This window comes from Crocuta crocuta, unplaced genomic scaffold, assembly GCF_008692635.1.
Source record: "Crocuta crocuta isolate KB4526 unplaced genomic scaffold, BGI_CrCroc_1.0 scaffold299, whole genome shotgun sequence".
Classification (NCBI taxonomy): Eukaryota; Metazoa; Chordata; class Mammalia; order Carnivora; family Hyaenidae; genus Crocuta; species Crocuta crocuta.
Genome location: NW_027532747.1, coordinates 151149 through 167978, shown reverse-complemented (window position 1 = coordinate 167978; position 16830 = coordinate 151149). Strand labels below are relative to the sequence as shown.

General features: G+C 43.2%; 1 protein-coding gene across 1 annotated transcript in view; it reads left to right on the top strand.

Annotated features, from left to right (window-relative positions):
• ALDH1L1 (aldehyde dehydrogenase 1 family member L1) overlaps nucleotides 1-16830 on the top strand; it is a 90279-nt gene that overhangs the window by 42263 nt on the left and 31186 nt on the right. Inside the window, exons 10-12 of the mRNA XM_077780846.1 lie at nucleotides 12979-13126; nucleotides 14709-14828; nucleotides 16027-16154. Of these exons, the coding sequence (XP_077636972.1) occupies nucleotides 12979-13126; nucleotides 14709-14828; nucleotides 16027-16154 (396 nt within the window). The remainder of the gene's footprint in view (nucleotides 1-12978; nucleotides 13127-14708; nucleotides 14829-16026; nucleotides 16155-16830) is intronic.

Sequence of the window (16830 nt, the reverse complement as noted above, 5' to 3'; positions counted from 1 at the left end):
AAGCTATTCTCCTGAACTGGCTGAGTTTGGCCTGTGATTCTGGGATGGAATACTGGGAAATGTCCCAATTCAAAAATAAGAAGGGGCAGGATGAGGGGGAGAAGGAGGAGAAAGAGAGGAAAGAGGAGAAAGAAGAGAAAGAGGAAAAGAGAGAGAAGAATAAAAAGGAGACATTAAAGTATTTTATTCAATTTGTGGGCCAAAGAGCTTGTGGGACCCTTTGGCATGCTTCTTAAATACAGCATTAAGAAGAGAAGCAAGAAACTTAAGATCTTTCCCATTTATTCTTTGAGCAGGGTCTGTAGGCAGGCAGCTTAGGGGGTGTCAGAGACCCCGTGTGTTAGCCAAGGTCCTACAGGACACAGATGGCACAATCTTGCTGGACAAGTGAAGAGAGTTTAATGAGAGGTCTATACACAAGGGGTGGGAGAGGGAGGATCAATAAAGGATGTCATGGCACCTTGAGACTCACAAGAGTGGGGAGCCGGGGCCTGCAGAGGCAAGAAGAAGGAGCTGGAACCTGGCAGTTTGGAGCTGTTAGAGAGGGTTGCATGATAAGAGCTGTGACCATTGGAATAGAAACACAGTCATCCCAACCTGTGGGCCAGCAGGGAGGGAGCAAGAAGATAAATACCCTAATCTCTCTCTGCTGACCCTCCAGTCCTCTACCAATATCTTCCATTGGCTAAATAAAACCAGAAGTCCAGGGGCGCCTGGGGGGCTCAGTCGGTTAGGCATCCGACTTTGGCTCAGGTCATGATCTCACGGTTCGTGGGTTCGAGCCCCGCGTCGGGCTCTGTGCTGACAGCTCACAGCCTGGAGCCTGCTTCAGATTCTGTGTCTCGCTCTCTCTCTGACCCTCCCCTGCTCACACTGTTTCTCTCTCTCTCAGAAATAAAACAAACAAGCCAAAAACAGACAAACAAACAAAAAACCACCAGAAGTCCAAAGGTGAGTGACTTTACAGTATAAGTGACTTTAATATAGCCCATGAATCTAGCCTGCCAGGACACAAGATAGAGGAGAATGAAAAGGGAATTATGGAGAAATAAAGGGAAAACATATATCTCACTGAGAGAGCTGGACTGGAATAGGCTTATGAAAAAAAATACATTGGTTTTCTTATGCCCAAGATGCAGAATTAAGAATTAAAGACCCACCACAGGATGAATAATACTACCCAAAGCATATAGAATAATAGAGAGATGCCAGAATCTGCCCAAGGCTTGCTCGTATGTTCTTGACTCTGTCCTTTATACGAGGCTATTCAACTCTGCTACATATGTGTGCTATATAGACAACTTATACCTCTTCAGAATGCAGTAAAGCTGGGAGGGATGGGAGCACACTGGCTGGAAAAATCAGGGTGTAAAGACCCTCTGTGTATCTGGAGCCTTGTCCCCTTGAAACCAGATGAAATATATCAAAAACAAGTGTAAGGTCCTCTTTGGAGCCCAGAAAACTCAAATCCCTGCTAGAAGTGGTGGATGGAGGTTGTGGCTCAGAAATTTGGTTAATGAGGACTACAATGTGAGGTCATGCATTCATTTGTGGCATCAACAAATTGAGCCCTTAGTAAGGCATTGTGCTGGAGTTAGGATTATAGTAAAGGACAAGATAGATATAATTCCTAGACTCTAAGTGCTTTGGGGAAGACAAAGTAAATAGACAATTAAAATTACACTTGTCTCTCATCCAAGTACTAACCAGGCCTGACTCTGCTTATCTTCTAAGATCACATAAGATCAGGTGTGTTTAAGGTGATATGCACTGCCTGGGTTCCATTGCCAGTAACAGCTCCTGCAGAAGTGCAGAGTATCTTAGGGAAGCCATCCCTCACCATCCGTGTCTCCCTAAGGTTGACCCAGGTGGGCAAGCTTCTTTTTCGGGGAAGTCCACTCTCCCATTCATGACTACAGTGCTGGAGTCCCCAGAATGCTCAGAATCTCCCCAGGCTACCAGTAGCATAATCACGTGTGACTTGGCTCTGGAAGCCATTAGGAAGCAGCCTTGTGGTCAGCCTGGCAAAGCCAACTCTGGGATCCAGTCCTGAGTGGCCACCACCAGCCACCAGGCTTCAGGAAGCACTAGGCTCATCAGAGCCCCTTCCCTTCCCTCCCTGTAGACTAGGCAGGCTGCAGCAAGCAGAAGCAGTTGGGATCTTTTATATCAAGACAGCAAAACACCAAAAAGGAAGTTGAGAGCACCCTACACTTTACTATCCAAGCCGCACACAAGCCTTCCTTAAATCCTGGAAGCATGTGTGCCTTGCAGCAAGTGGAAAATAAACTCCGGGCAGCCAATAAATAATAATGATGATAATAATAATAATAAAACTACATTTAACTATTATTGTATGAATTGTCTCACTTGCTCATCACAGAGTAGTACAGGACTATTATTTTTAATAAACTTTTTATTTTATAATAGTTTTAGATTTCCTAAGAACTTTGTGATGATAGTACAGAGCTTTCCCACATACTCCATATCTAGTCACCTCGTTATTAACATCCTTCCTTAGTATGGTACGTCTATCACAATCAGTGATCCAATATTGCTACATTGTTGTTAATTAAAATCCATCTACTTTATTCAGATTTCCTTATTTTTCTATGTAATGTCTCCTTTCTGTCCCAGTACCCCTTTGGGATTTCGCATTATATTTAGTCATTAGGTCTCCTCTAGACTGTGGAGATTTTGATGATGTTAACATTTTTTAGGGATACTGGTCAGGTATTTTGTAATCTGTCCCTCAGTAGGACTCCTATGATTTAGATGTTATTCCTTTTTAATAAGTCACTGAGTTCTCTAATTCTTGTACCATGCTCTTTTGCCTTAGTTTACACTTTTTCTGCTTCATGTTCTCCATAATTTTGTCTTCCCTGTCACTGATTTGCTGTTCTGCTTCGTCCATTCTTGCTGCTGTGGCATCCATTCAAAACTGCATCTTGTGGGGCACCTGGGTGGCTCAGTCGGTTGAGCATCCCACTTTGGCTCAGGTCATGATCTCGCAGTGCTGGAGTTTGAGTTCCTTGTCAGGGTCTGTGCTGACAGCTCAGAACCTGGAGCCTGCTTCAGGTTCTCTATTTCACTCTCTCTCCCCGCCTCCCTTGCCTGTCCTCTCTCTCTCTTTCCCTTTCTCTCTTTCTTTCTCTCAAAAATAAGTAAACATTAAACAATTTTTTAATAAAAAAAAGATTGCATCTCGGGTATAGCATTTTAAAATTTCATCTTGACTAGATTTTACTTCTTTTATCTCCAAAAAAGGGAGTCTATGCTTTTTTCAACCCAGCTAGTATTCTTATTATTATGGTTCTAAATTCTATTTCAGACATCTTGCTTATATCTGTGTTGATTAAAACCCGGGCTATCAATTCCCTGTTCTTTATTTGGGGGGGGGGGTGAATTCCTTTGTTTATTTATTTTGGATGAATAAATATAATTAATAAAATAAAGATTAAAAATTAAGAAATTAAAACAACGCAGAAATTTTTATAAAAAGGAAGCTAGACCCTAGGTGTGTTTTGCTCTGATTGTTGAAAGGAGTTTGGTAGGTTAAAGAAGAAAGGGAAAGAAAAGGGAAAAAATGTAAGTAAAAGTTAAAAAAATTTTTTAAGTGTCTGCAAGAAAATAGAATTAAATGAAATGAAGAAAGTGAATTAGAATTTTGAAAATTACAAAAAAACAGCAAAAAGAATAAATTTTTCTAAAAAAAGAAAACAAAGACAAATTTTTCTTTCTATATCCAAGAAAAAGAAAAGACAGGAGAAAAAGAGAAATAAAAAACAATTTAAACAAAAGAAAAAAAAAAAAACCTCGAGTAGATGAACCAGCAAACAGAATGAAAACTGAATGGGTTTACATCCAGTTTCCCCAGAACTGAAACAACGAAGCGTATACCAGAGTTCGTACACTAAGCAGGTGTTCTTCAGGGTGTGGTTGGAGGGTGCGGTTCGGCGGCGGTGTTACAGCTCTGTTCTCCACTAGGTGGCGCCGCTTGGCTCACGGGTGCGATGGCTGTGTGTGTGACACGTGTATGCACATGCAAAGGAGATGTGAAATGGTGTCACCCAGTTTTCTAGTTTGTGGCACGGGAACTCTGCTCTCACTGACCCGCCATCACGCACCCCTCTTTTTGTCTTAGGCTTCTGTCCACTCCCCACTTCTGCAATGTCCATGACCAAACCATCAGCCTGCGAGGCAGCACCTCGCTCCCAAATTTTATCTGAGATGAGGCTGTGTTTCCAAAACCCTCATTTCTGAGAACCCTGCAGCTTGGACCCAGCCTGACCCTCTGGGGGAGGGTCTCGCTGAGCAATGGCTGAGCGACGGCTTGCCCCAGAAAAAGTTCATGCGGTCGCTTATGTAGATAAGTAGCTTTTTAAAAAATGCTACTTGGTGTTTGAGCTTCCTGTATCTGTGATTTAGTGTCTCCCTTTAATGTTGGAAAATTCTCAGCAATTATTACTTCAAATATTTCTTTGATTCCTTTCTCGCTTTTCCTTTCAATATTCCGATTACATTTATGTTATTGCTTTAGTAATTGTTCTCACAGGTTTGGACATTCTGCTCTTTTTCATTTACTTTCCTTTTTTGCGTTTTGCTTTTAGAAGTTCCTATTGTCTTGTCTTCACACTTCCTGACACTTTTCTTCCTTATGTCCACTCTACGGATGAGCCTGTTAAAGGCGTTCCTCATTTGTTTCTGTGCTTTTTATTTCTAGCATTTCCTTTTAATTCTTTCTTAAAGTTTCCATCTCTCTGCTTACATTAGGACTCTTTTCTTGCATGTTGTCCACTTTCCCCGTTAAAGTCCTTATCATATTGCACCTATTTATCTTTAACTCCCCATATAATAATTCCCAAATCTCTGCCATATCTGAGTCTGGATCTTACCCTTTCTTAGTCCCTTCTGACTGCTTATTTTTACTTTTAGTATGCCTTGTAATTTTCTGCTGCAAGGGGGACATATTATATTGAATAATGGAAACTAGGCCTTTAGTGTGAGATTTTATGTTGACCTGGTTAGGGATTAGACTGTGTTATAGCTATAGGTGTCAAAGAATAAAACTTGTAGCATTTTTGTGTTCTCTTGTCTTTGGGTTCTCCTAGAGACTAATTAAAGAGAATCTGCCTTCTTTTAACAATAACCACTTATTATGTTACAGTAACACTCTTGATACAGTGTTAAGGTGTGGGGGGAAGGAAGCCCTAACTAGTTGTATGATCAGGTCTCAGCCTTTTAGTGAGCCTGGACCCCTGGGATATGACCCTCATAAGTCTCTCATCCCTTCTGTACTCTGATATCGCAGGGAAGGTAGAGAGGGCCAGAAGTGGGTATCATCCTTCCCTCAGGTTGGTCAACTTCTAATAAAATGGTTTCTCTTGAGGGCAGGCCTTGTTAAGAGCAGAATGCTGTGGGGGTGTTTCAAAAGGGCGACTTTCCACTCCCCTGCCAGAAGCACTAAGGGATTTTCCTCTGATCTTTCCCCTGAGAACCTGATGTGAGACTCCTGGAGGTAAAACTCGCAAAAACACGGGGTCCCCCGTAAGACCAGACCTCCAGGAGTTTTTAATTCTCAACTAGTTCTCAATGGTTGTATTTAGTTCTCAACAATTTTCATTCTGAATTAGTTCCCATGGTGCCTCCAGCAATTCTTCAGGTACAGCTTAAAGTGTTCCTGTCAGCAACTTCTACCTGCGCATTCCTGCTCAAGTAAGCTGTGTTTCTCTCGGTCTGCCTCTCCAGTGTTGGGGGCAGCGCCCTGGCCTGGGACCTCAATTCTTTTGGGGATCTCAGAAGACTTTGATTTACAGTTTTGACTTCATGCTGGACCAAAATCTGGAAGGCTAACAATCAGTCGCCTCTAGATCATGCGAACAACGTGACTTATGCCAAGTAATTGCCTTGCTTCGGGGAGTCCTTTGGGTAAGTGCGAGGCAGAGGGTGTCTACATGGTTAGCCTTAAGGAAACACCTTAGGTGCTGAGTCTCTGGGGACATGGTGTTGAGGCCTGTGTTGTCACAATTCATTGCTGGAAGAAATAAGCATGTCCTTTGTGACTCCACTGGGAGACGGTCCTTGGCAGCTTGCACCTGGCTTCCCCCCAGCTCTGATCATGTGCCTACTTCTTTCGCCGGTTTCCCCTTATTTCCTTTCCTTGTAATAAATCTTAGCGAGAAGTATGATTACGTGGTGAGTTCTGTGAGCTGCCTTGGTGGATCAGGGGTCCTGGGTGTGTAAAAACAAAACAAAGGAAAACAAACATGTTGGGATTTTAATCGAGGTGTCGTTGAAACTGAAGATCACTTTGGGTAGTGGTTCCTCTGAATTAAATCTTCTAATTCATGGAAATGGGGGTTTTTTCATTTTATTCAGGCCTTTAAAATTTTTTTCAGCCTTACATTATAGTTCTCAGTGCACAGCTCTGCTGTCTCCTTGGTTACTTTATTGCTATTTTATTCCTCTTGATGCTATTATAAATGAAATTCTTTACTTAATTTCTTTTTTGTAGTGTTCATTGCTAGTGCATAGAAATTCAACTGATTTTCATGTATTGCTTTTATACCATGCAACACTGCTGAACTTGCTTATTAGCTCCAATAATAATATCAAGGGGTTTTTTTTTAATTATAATATGTCAGGTTGGGTTTTTTTTTTTTTAACGATGTGAAATCTTTGCATGTGTGTGTTCCAATAAAACTTTATTTATAAAAACAGGCTGTGACTAACTGATTTCTGCCTTAAACCAAAATCCTAGAGATAATTTGCTGTGACCACGCACAGAGGCACTGAGGACACAACCCAGCTGTGCTTCTTACCTGAGCAAATAAGCCCTTTCTTCCTCCTTTAATCCCTTTTCTTGCTTCATGGCTTAAAAGCTGTTTTATTACTTTTCCTTAATTTAATTAAAATGCAAATATTTAAGGTACACCATAGTGTCCTTTGACATATATAGTGAAATGATTATTACAATCAAACTAATTAACATATCCTCACATAGTTACTTTTAGTTTTTGGTAGTGGGAGCATCTGAGAACTACCCTATTTTAAAAATTTTTTTCACATTTATTTATTTTTGAGGGACAGAGAGAGATGGAGTGTGAGCAGGGGAGGGGTAGAGAGAGAGGGAGATGAATCCAAAGCAGGCTCCAGACTCTGAGCTGTCAGCACAGAGCCGGATGTTGGGCTGGCACCCAGGAACCGCAAGATCATGACCTGAGCTGAAGTCAGACCCTTAACCGACTGAGCCACCCAGGCGCCCCTGAGAGTTACTCTTTTAGCAAGTTTACAATCTAATATTATTAACTATATTCAACTTGGTGTACATTAGATCTTTAGAGCCTTGTTCATCCTCTATAACTGAAACCTTGCCCGCTTGACCATAAGGTAAACCATCCTTGCAACTGGGAATTCCACTTATTCACGGCGAATTCAGCTTAGTAGTAGTTTGTTGGGGAGTTTTTGCATTTTTATTCATCAGGAATATTGGCCTGAAGTTTTCTTTTCTTGTAGCGTGTTCTTCTGGCTTTGGTATCAGGGTATTTTTGGCCTCATCGAATTAATTGGGAAGTGTTCCTTCTTAAATTTTTCTGGGTGGGGGGGGATGACTTTGAGAAGGATTGGTGAAGCCATTCAGCCCTGGGCTTTTCTTTGTTGGGTGGTTTTATGATTTTTTATTTAATCTCTTTACTAGTTACGGGTCTATTCAGATTTTCTACTTCATGAATTAGTTTATGTAGATTGCATGTTTCTAGCAATTTGTCCATTTTATCTAAGTAATCAAATTTTGGCGTCTATAATTTATCACAGTATTCTGTATCTTTTTTATTTCTGTAAAATTGGTATAATCATTTTCATCTCTGATTCTAGTAATTTAAGTCTTTTTCTGTTTTTCTTTTTCTTTTAATTTTTTAATTAATTTATTTTTTTTCTGTTTTTCTTTGTCTTGGTCAGTCAGGTTTGTCAGTTTTGTTGATTTTTTTTTCCCAAGGGACCAACTATGGTTTCATCGATTTTCTATATTGTTTTTTTATTCTCTATTTTATTTATATCTGCTCTAATCTTTATTATTTCCTTCCTTCTGCTAGCTTTGAGTTTAAGTTGCTCTTTTTAAAGATTCCCAGGGGCACCTGGGTGGCTCAGTCAGTTAAGCGGCCGACCTCGGCTCGGGTCATGATCTCGCGGATCCTGGGTTCGAGCCCTGCGTCAGGCTCGGTGCTGACAGCTCGGAGCCTGGAGCCTTCCTTGGATTCCATGTCTCCCCCTCTCTCTCTGCCCCTCCCCAGCTCACACTCTGTCTCTCTCTCTGTTAAAAACAAATTAAAAAACACTTTAAAATAAAAAAAATTCCTTTGGATATACAATTAGGGTATTGACTTGAGATCTTTTTCAATGTATGCATTTACAAATACAGATTTCCCTCCTCTCTACCTTTGTTGCAATCTGTAAGTTTTGGTGTGTTTGGTATGTGTTTTTGTTCCTCTTTGACTAAAGGTATTTTCATTTTCCTTGTGATTTCTTCTTCTACCCATTGATTGTTTAAGAGTGTGCCATTCAATTACCACATATTGTGAATTTTCCAATTTTTCTTCTGCTACTGATTTCTAGTTGCATTCCTGTGATCAGAAAAGATGTGCTATGAGATTTCAACCTTTTAAAATTTATTAAGACTTATTGTGTAGCCTGAGGAACCTGGGCGGTTCAGTTGGTTAGGCATCCCACTTCGGCTCAGGTCATGATCTCTTGGTTGGTGAGTATGAGCCCCATGTCAGGCTCTGTGCTGACAGCTTGGAGCCTAGAGCCTGCTTCAGATTCTGTGTCTCCCTCTCTCTCTCTCTCTCTGCCCCTCCCCTGCTCACACTCTGTCTCTCTCTCACACACACACAAATAAACATTTTAAAAACCCAAGAAACCAAAAAAGCTTATTGTGTAGCCTAACAAATAGTTTGTGCTGGAGAATGTTCCAAGTGGACTTGAGAAGAATGTGAATTCTGCTCTTCTTGGGTAGAGAATTTGTATANCTCACACTCTGTCTCTCTCTCACACACACACAAATAAACATTTTAAAAACCCAAGAAACCAAAAAAGCTTATTGTGTAGCCTAACAAATAGTTTGTGCTGGAGAATGTTCCAAGTGGACTTGAGAAGAATGTGAATTCTGCTCTTCTTGGGTAGAGTATTTTGTATTTGTCTGTTCTGTATACAGTATATGATTGGTTTATAGTGTTGTTTAATTTCTCTGCTTCTTTATCATCTCTCTGGTGGTTGCATCCATTACTGAACGTTGGGCATTTTAGTCTCCAACTACTATTGTAGGAAAGTCTATTTCTCCCTTCGGTTTTTGCTATATGTATTTCGGGGGCTGTGTTGGTGGTGACTGTATGTTTATTATCGTTATATCCTCTTGCTGTGTTGAAACTTTTATTAACAGTCTCTGTTTCTCATAATCCATTTTGATTTAAAGTCTGTTTTTAATGAGAGTAATATAGCAACCCAGCTATCTTTTGGTTACTTTTTGCAAGAGATACCTTTCCATCGTTTCACTATCAATTTTTTTGTGTGTACTTACATCTAAAGTGAATATCTAGAAGCATCTAGATGTATGTATCTAGGTGATGTATTTTATCCAACCTTTCAATTTATGTTTTTAATAAGAGAGTTATTGTCATTTAACCAGATGACTGATATAGAAGGATTTATTTCTTCTCTTTACCTATTTGTTTTTGGTATGTCTTTTATGCTTTTTCTTCCTCAGTTTTTTTTTTTTTTTTATTACTGCTCTCCCTTTTCTAGGTAGTGTACCACTTTGGTGCCCTTTTAAAAGTTATTTCTTAATTACCTTAGAGATTACAATTAACACATAACAGTGTAGGGTGATGGGCATGAAGGAGGGTACCTGTGGGGATGAGCACTGGGCGTTATATGGAAACCAACTTGAGAATAAACTATTCGAAAAATAAATAAATGAAAAGGAGGGACACTAAAAAATAACATGTAACAGTGTAATTTAAATAATACCAATTTAGTTTCAATAGTGTATACTCTAACCCTATACATCTCTCTGTTCCTACCCCAACTATTACTGTCACAGATTACATCTCTATGCACTGCATAGCCATCAATACTGATTTAAAGTGATTGTGTTCTGCATTTGGCTATTATATAGGAAAAAGAGAGAAGTTGCAAACCATACCAAAAGTACAGCAATACTGGCTTTCATATTTACCCATGTGGTTACCTTTACCACTGTTCTTTACTTTTTTCTTATGACTTTGGGTTACTCTCTTTAGTGTCCTTTCATTTCAGCCTGAGTGATTGTCTTTAGTGTTTCTTTTTTTTTATTAATAACTTTTTTAAAGTTTTTAACAATTATTTTAGAGAGAATGGGAGAGTGGGGGAGGGGCAGAGAGAGAGGGGAAAGAGAGAATCCCAAGCAGGCTCCACACTGTCAGCACAGAGCCCGATGCAGGGCTCAAATCCACAAGCCGTGAGATCCTGACCTGAGCCGAAGTCGGCACTCAATCAACTTAGCCACCCAGGCACCCCCAAGAGAAATCAGCTTTTAATTTTAGGGAGGATCCTTTGTAGGTGATGAGTTTGCTTTCTCTTACTGCTTTCCAAATTTCCTTTTTTGTCTTTGGGTTTCAACAAGTTGACTGTAATGTGTCATGGTATAAATCCTTTGAGTTTATCCTCCTTGGAATTGATTGATCTTCTTGGATGTACATATTCGCGTGTTTCCTCAGACTTGAGAACTTTTAGAACACTATTTCTTGAAACATTTTTTGTGCCTTTTCTATCTCTCTTCTTTGGAACTCCTACAATGAGAATGTTGATGAGTTTGATGATGTCCCACACACTCTGTTCATTTTTATTCATTCCGTTTTCCTTCTTTTCTTCACACCGGATAATTTCAAGTTCACCAATCCTTTCTTCTGCTTGCTCAAATCTGATGTTGAACCTCTCTTGTGAGTTTTTTTAGTTATTGTACTCATCGGCTTGAGAATCTGTGTGGTTTATTATTAAAATTTCTATGTCTTTATTGATATTCTCATTTTTTCTTACATCACTTCCCTCATTCCTTTAGTTCTTTGTCCAGGGTTTCCTTTAAATCATTGTACATCTTTAAGACAATTGATTTAACATCTTTGACTAATAATGCTAATATCTGGTCTTCCTAGAGGATGCTTGTCTCCAAATTCTTTTATTTTTCCTGCAAATCAGCTATATTTGCTTGTTTCTTTGTAGGTTTTACTATTTTTTGTTCAAAACTGGATATTTTGAGTGTTATCTTGTGTAATTCTGAAAATGCAATCCTCTCAGTCCTCAGTGATTCCTCAGTCTTATTTGTGGAGGGTGGGATTTATCCATTTGTGACTCTTCCAGACTCTTTTTTCTTTTGTAAAGTGTGTATTCCTTGTTGTATGTAGTAATTAAAGTTTCTGTTCTGTTATCTATATGATCAGCCACTGGCCTAACAAGGATTTTCTTAAATGTCTGACTCCCCAAAAAAGGGGGGAAATACTGCCTTTTTAAATCTCCTGGAAGCTGCTTCAGCCTTTGGGAGTTAAAACTGGCTGCCAGCCTTTGTGCTGGCCCCTCAGTGATCAAAAGGAGCATCAGCACTCAGAACACACAATCTGGATGTAAGGAGGGGAAAGTCCTTACTACCCACCCTGGCTCCAGAAAGCTGCCCCAGGAATGAGTTCAGCTTCCCCCACTGCCTCCTACCAGAGGGATGGGGAGTAACACCTCAAGAAATGCTGAAATTTGCTGACATTTACCAGACTCTTCATCATCTTTTTCCTGGGTGTTGCAAACATTTGACTGACTTTACAGTTCCAGAACATTCGACTCAGACAATTCTGCCTGTGCAATAGCTCTATAGGTGGAGGAATGGCTCTTTGGAGCTTCCCACTCTACCATTTTCTGTCTGTGTGTAGGTTTTTATTTCTCTTGAGTAAATGTCTGAGAGTGAAATGGGAAGTATAAGTTTAATTTTTAAGAAACTGCCAAGCTGCTCTCCAGCATGGTGTCCAAAGTCCCACCAGCAGTGTATGAGAGCTCAGTTCTCTGCATCTTTACCAGTGATACCTGGTAAAGGTATCAGACTTTAATTTCAGATATTCTGGTAAGTGTGTAGACATATTCCAATCTCCTTTTAATTTGCATTTCCCTAATGACTTGTGATGTTGAACATATCTTCATGAGCTTTTTTCCACCTGCATTTCTTCTTTGGTGAAGCATCCGTTCAATCTTTTGCCCATTTTTACTTGGATTGTTTCTTTTCTTCTTAGTATTGAAATTTGAGAGTTCTTTATACATTCTGAATGAGAGTCCTTTATCAGATATTTTATTTGGAAATATTTTCCCCCATCTGTGGTTTGCCTTTTCATTCTTTTTATTATTATTTTTTGGAGAGTGAGAGAGTGGGAGAGGGAGGAAGAGGGGAGAAAGAGAGACAGAGAATCTTAAGCAGGCTCCACACTCAGTGCAGAGCTCGATGTGGAGCTCTTTGTCAAGACCCTGGGCTCATGACTTGAACAGAAATCAAGAGTTGGATGCTTAACCCCCTGAGCCGCCCAGGTGCCCCAAACTTCATTCTTTTAACATATCTTTCAGTGACTATTATTAATCTCCTATTGACTATTATCAACATGTCTCATTTACTTATCAGAAAATAGCCCAGGAGCTATTTTTCCAGTTTTGCAGGTGAAGAAACTAAGGCTCAGAGGCGTTTTCCGCTTGCGCAAGGTCACGTATTAGTAAGTGATGGAGCCACGACCTGAAACTAGGGCCTTCTGAATCCATGGACTGGGCTCTTAACTCCAGTTCTAGATTAACACCATAACTTTGGTTGTTGAGGTGAAGTTCCCTTCTGGGTAAATGGTTGGCACCACAACCTCTGCCACTAGAATGATGCTGGTCTGCCAAGCCTCTTCCCGTGCTCCCACTTTCCCATCTGTCTTTCTACAGACTGGTTGAGGAAGTGAAGGAGCTGTGTGATGGACTGGAATTAGAAAATGAAGATGTTTACATGGCAACCACCTTTGGGGACTTCATCCAGCTACTAGTGAGGAAGCTACGAGGGGACGACAAAGAGAGCGAGTGCATCATTGATTACGTGAGTCCTGGGCCCCTCCACATAGGCTTGGCCCTGCAGACCTCTCAGACACTCACACCTGTGGATCCACAATGACACACACGGGGAAAACCTGGACATCCCAGAAGCCGGGGCACTCAAGAGCCCACCTTCAGTGTCCCAAGCTCTCTCTGGTAACCCTGATAGCCTGGGGCTGTCGGCGCAGGTAGGCAAATGCAACAGAGGAAATTGTTGTCCACGAGACAAAGTCCGACCCCCCAGAGAGATGAGAGTAGGCTATTAAGAAGTGGCTTTTACAGAGTACTTCTCACCTTCGGTCTCCTTTGGTGGTTTTTCCCAGCAGTTGCCTTCTCACTGCTGTGGCTCTGCGCCCTGCCAGATCACGCTTCCAGGACTCCAGGTCTTCGGGGGGGACCCTGGACCCTAGTTCGGGTACCACCACTTCCTTCTAGTCTAGTAATGCCAGGGGCTTCCTGCTGTTATCAATCTCTGGGATGACTCGTGGCCGCTCAGCTCTTTCATCACCTGTGCAACCAACTGCATGTATTAAATTCTTTCCATTGAAATGCCAAAAGAGAGAAAGGGAGGCAGGGAGGAAGCTAGACAGGGAGAGAGGGAGAGAAAGAGAGAGAGAATGAGGAACTGGGAACATTTTCCCAGTAAGGGAAACAAGTGATCCGATAGTTTCAACTTGTATATACGGAAGTGTGATGATGTAATTGCAAATTTATTTTTAATTTTTTAAGTGTTTTGTTAATTTTTGAGAGAGAGAGGGAGGGAGAGAGAGAGTTAAGTGTGGAGGGACAGAGAGGTAGGGGGCAGAGTATCTCAAGTGGGCTCTGTTGACCATAGAGAGCCCAATGCAGGGCTCAAACTCATGAATCAAGATCACCTAAGGGCCCCTGCAAGCTTATTTTTAAAAGAAACTCTTGAAAAGTCATCCTGAGGTGTCTTGTTAGGCTATGAGCTCCCATAGAAATTAGCATTGGGATAGTTTGTGTGGGACAAAAGTTGATGAAGAGAGTACAGGTGGCCAAGATGGATACGAGGTTGGCTTTAGGATAGCGGGCAGGTGGCTGATGAACAGATTTCAGGAGAAGAGTGGCATCCCAGAGGACGCCGTTCAGTATGGAATTTCAGGTCTACAGGGAAGCGAGCGATGGGATTGGTGTCATGTCTAGTGACTCACAAGTGTCTGTCTGCCAACTGGCACTTCCTACTTGCAGAGGCCTAGCAACCAGCCCGAGATCACACAGCGGGTAAATGGCAGGACTGGGGTGGCGGCCCAGGCAGACTGACCTCAGATTCTCTGCTCTTCGTCTCTTCTTATTGCTCAGCTGCCACCATGGCCTTATAGCTCCCTGGGCCAAGGCGGGCACCAGGACTGGATTTGGGAAAAGAGACGTGAGAAGGCCACGGGGACTTGAGCCCTGGCCCCTTGGCTATCTGTGTGTGTGTGCGCCTGTGCATGAGTGTGTGCATGAGTGGTTACCTATCCGTCTGCGAGTGTTTCCTGGGTGTCTCTGTGGGTTCGTACCTGTCACTGATGCACCTTGTGAAGAATCCACGCTGCAGTGAATCCCTGCAAAGATTCCCTTCCCAGGTGGAAAAGGCGGTGAACAAGCTGACCCTCCGGATGCCCCACCAGCTCTTCATTGGGGGTGTGTTTGTGGACGCCGAGGGCGCCAAGACCTATGAGACCATCAACCCGACAGACGGAAGTGTGAGCACCCCCCCCCTCCACCTGTCCCCTCCATGGCCTCCTCTCTCATCTACTCTCCCACCTGGTGTCTGGGGTTCCTCTACTTGCATGCAGAATGGCTATAGTCAGTTTCCAGTCCCCACTACAGGAATGGCCCAGAGGGGACCTAGAGCAGGGAGGCGGGAGGGCTCCAAAGGTCAGGAGCCTGCTTCAGACACTGGGACCAGAGCTAAAATCCCGTATGGAAGAAATGAAGCTCTTCTCTCCCACTCCATGCATCAACAATAACCTCAGCATGGGCCTTACCTTCTTGAATATGTTTACACCCACTGTTGGGAATTTTTCCTTGAATCTCATGTTTGTCTCACAGTCAGACTTTCTTGACTGTGACCCTTTTATGTCATGACCCAGGATGTGCATTTTGTATTCTCACACACCCACACCTACCTGAAACCACACTTACTCCTACAAGTGCTACTCAATTTTCCATCCTACCCCACGTAGAGCATCCCTCAGGGCCTGCAGAAAACAGATAGCACACTCAAATGGGTCATTTGAAGGGAGTTTCAAGAAAACAATTGACAAAGGGGTAGACAGGATGTGGGGACACACACAAGGGGGTGCAGTGCCCTCAGGCAGAAACATCAAGAGCTGTTACCACCATGAGGCCTGTTTTGGGAGTCCCAGAAGGGATGCTGTGTGGACAGGGCTGTCTGGGTGCTGGGCCCTTGGGCAGGGAGGGTGCACCCTGCCTATGGTGACCAGCGGGGTGCTGGCCTTGCCCCCCCACTTCTCTCTCCTCCTGGCTTTCCTTTGGGCAAACCCAGGTGTCAGGAGGTGTGGGGGCCTGCACTGTAGTGCACATGGGCACTGTCAGGACACAGAGCAAGGATGGGGGACAGGAACGGTCCTGTCACCTTCAACATCTAGACTATTCCACTTAAGAAATAGACTTTCTGCCTAGGACTTACCAAATTAATGGGTTCCTGCTCTTGGTTTGACAATGCTAAGCTGATCCTCAGCCTCCTAGCTGCAGCCTGAGTCTGGTGCCCTGTTTGGGCTCAGTGGGCAAGGGAAAAGAAGGGTCCTGGTGTGTAGAGACATGAACAAGCCTCTCTGAGGGTCCCTGCCTTTCCGCGGTGTGCACAGGGGAGCGGCGGCCCGGGGCGTCTGTGCACACAGAGTCCGCGGAGGGCGTCACGGCTCCGCTTCACCACAGGTCATCTGCCAGGTGTCCCTGGCCCAGGTCAGCGATGTTGACAAGGCAGTGGCTGCCGCTAAGGATGCCTTCGAGAACGGATTGTGGGGGAAGATCAGTGCACGGGACCGGGGCCGGCTCCTGTACAGGTGAGAGCCCCACAACCGCCTGTCAGCCACCCCACCTTCTGTTTGGGTTGAACCCGCGTGCTCGGGAGGAAGCTGGGGTCCCAGACAGGTGGTGTGACCAAGACCTGAGACTCAGAAGAGGCTTCTCAGAGGAAGTGACTTGAGAGGCAGGAGGGATTTCACCAGACACAAGTAGCCTTAAGGGGAAAATGTCCTCAGTGGAGGGAACAGGAGGGAACGGTGTGATTGAAGATGAGGAGGCGCAAAAATGAAGGTGCTAGTCAGATGGGAGCGGCAAACCGGCAGAGCTAACAGATGGTCCTGGGCGGTCTCAGACAGGTACAACACTTACCTGGAATGGACTGGCCAGAGGAGGGATCGGGGCTATATGATGTAGAAGCCGACGAAGGAAGGATGGGGTCTGTTCTTTCTGCTGGTCCTTGCTCAGATCGCCCTGACTGCCGGAATCTCACATTTTCCCTTTTTTCTAAAACCAGGGAGGAAGGGCCTCTCTCCCCTTAGCTTCATCCGAAGGGTTGGAGAAGGACTTAGGATTGCTCCAGCTCGTGACCATGGGGTGGGAGCGGCTCCTCCCCGAGAGCCAGGTGGTCCTAATGGAGGAGGAGCAGTTGCCCCCCAAGGAAGTGGGGTGATGTTTTCAGAAGGGAGGGTGCTGGGCAGATGAACTAAGCAGTGT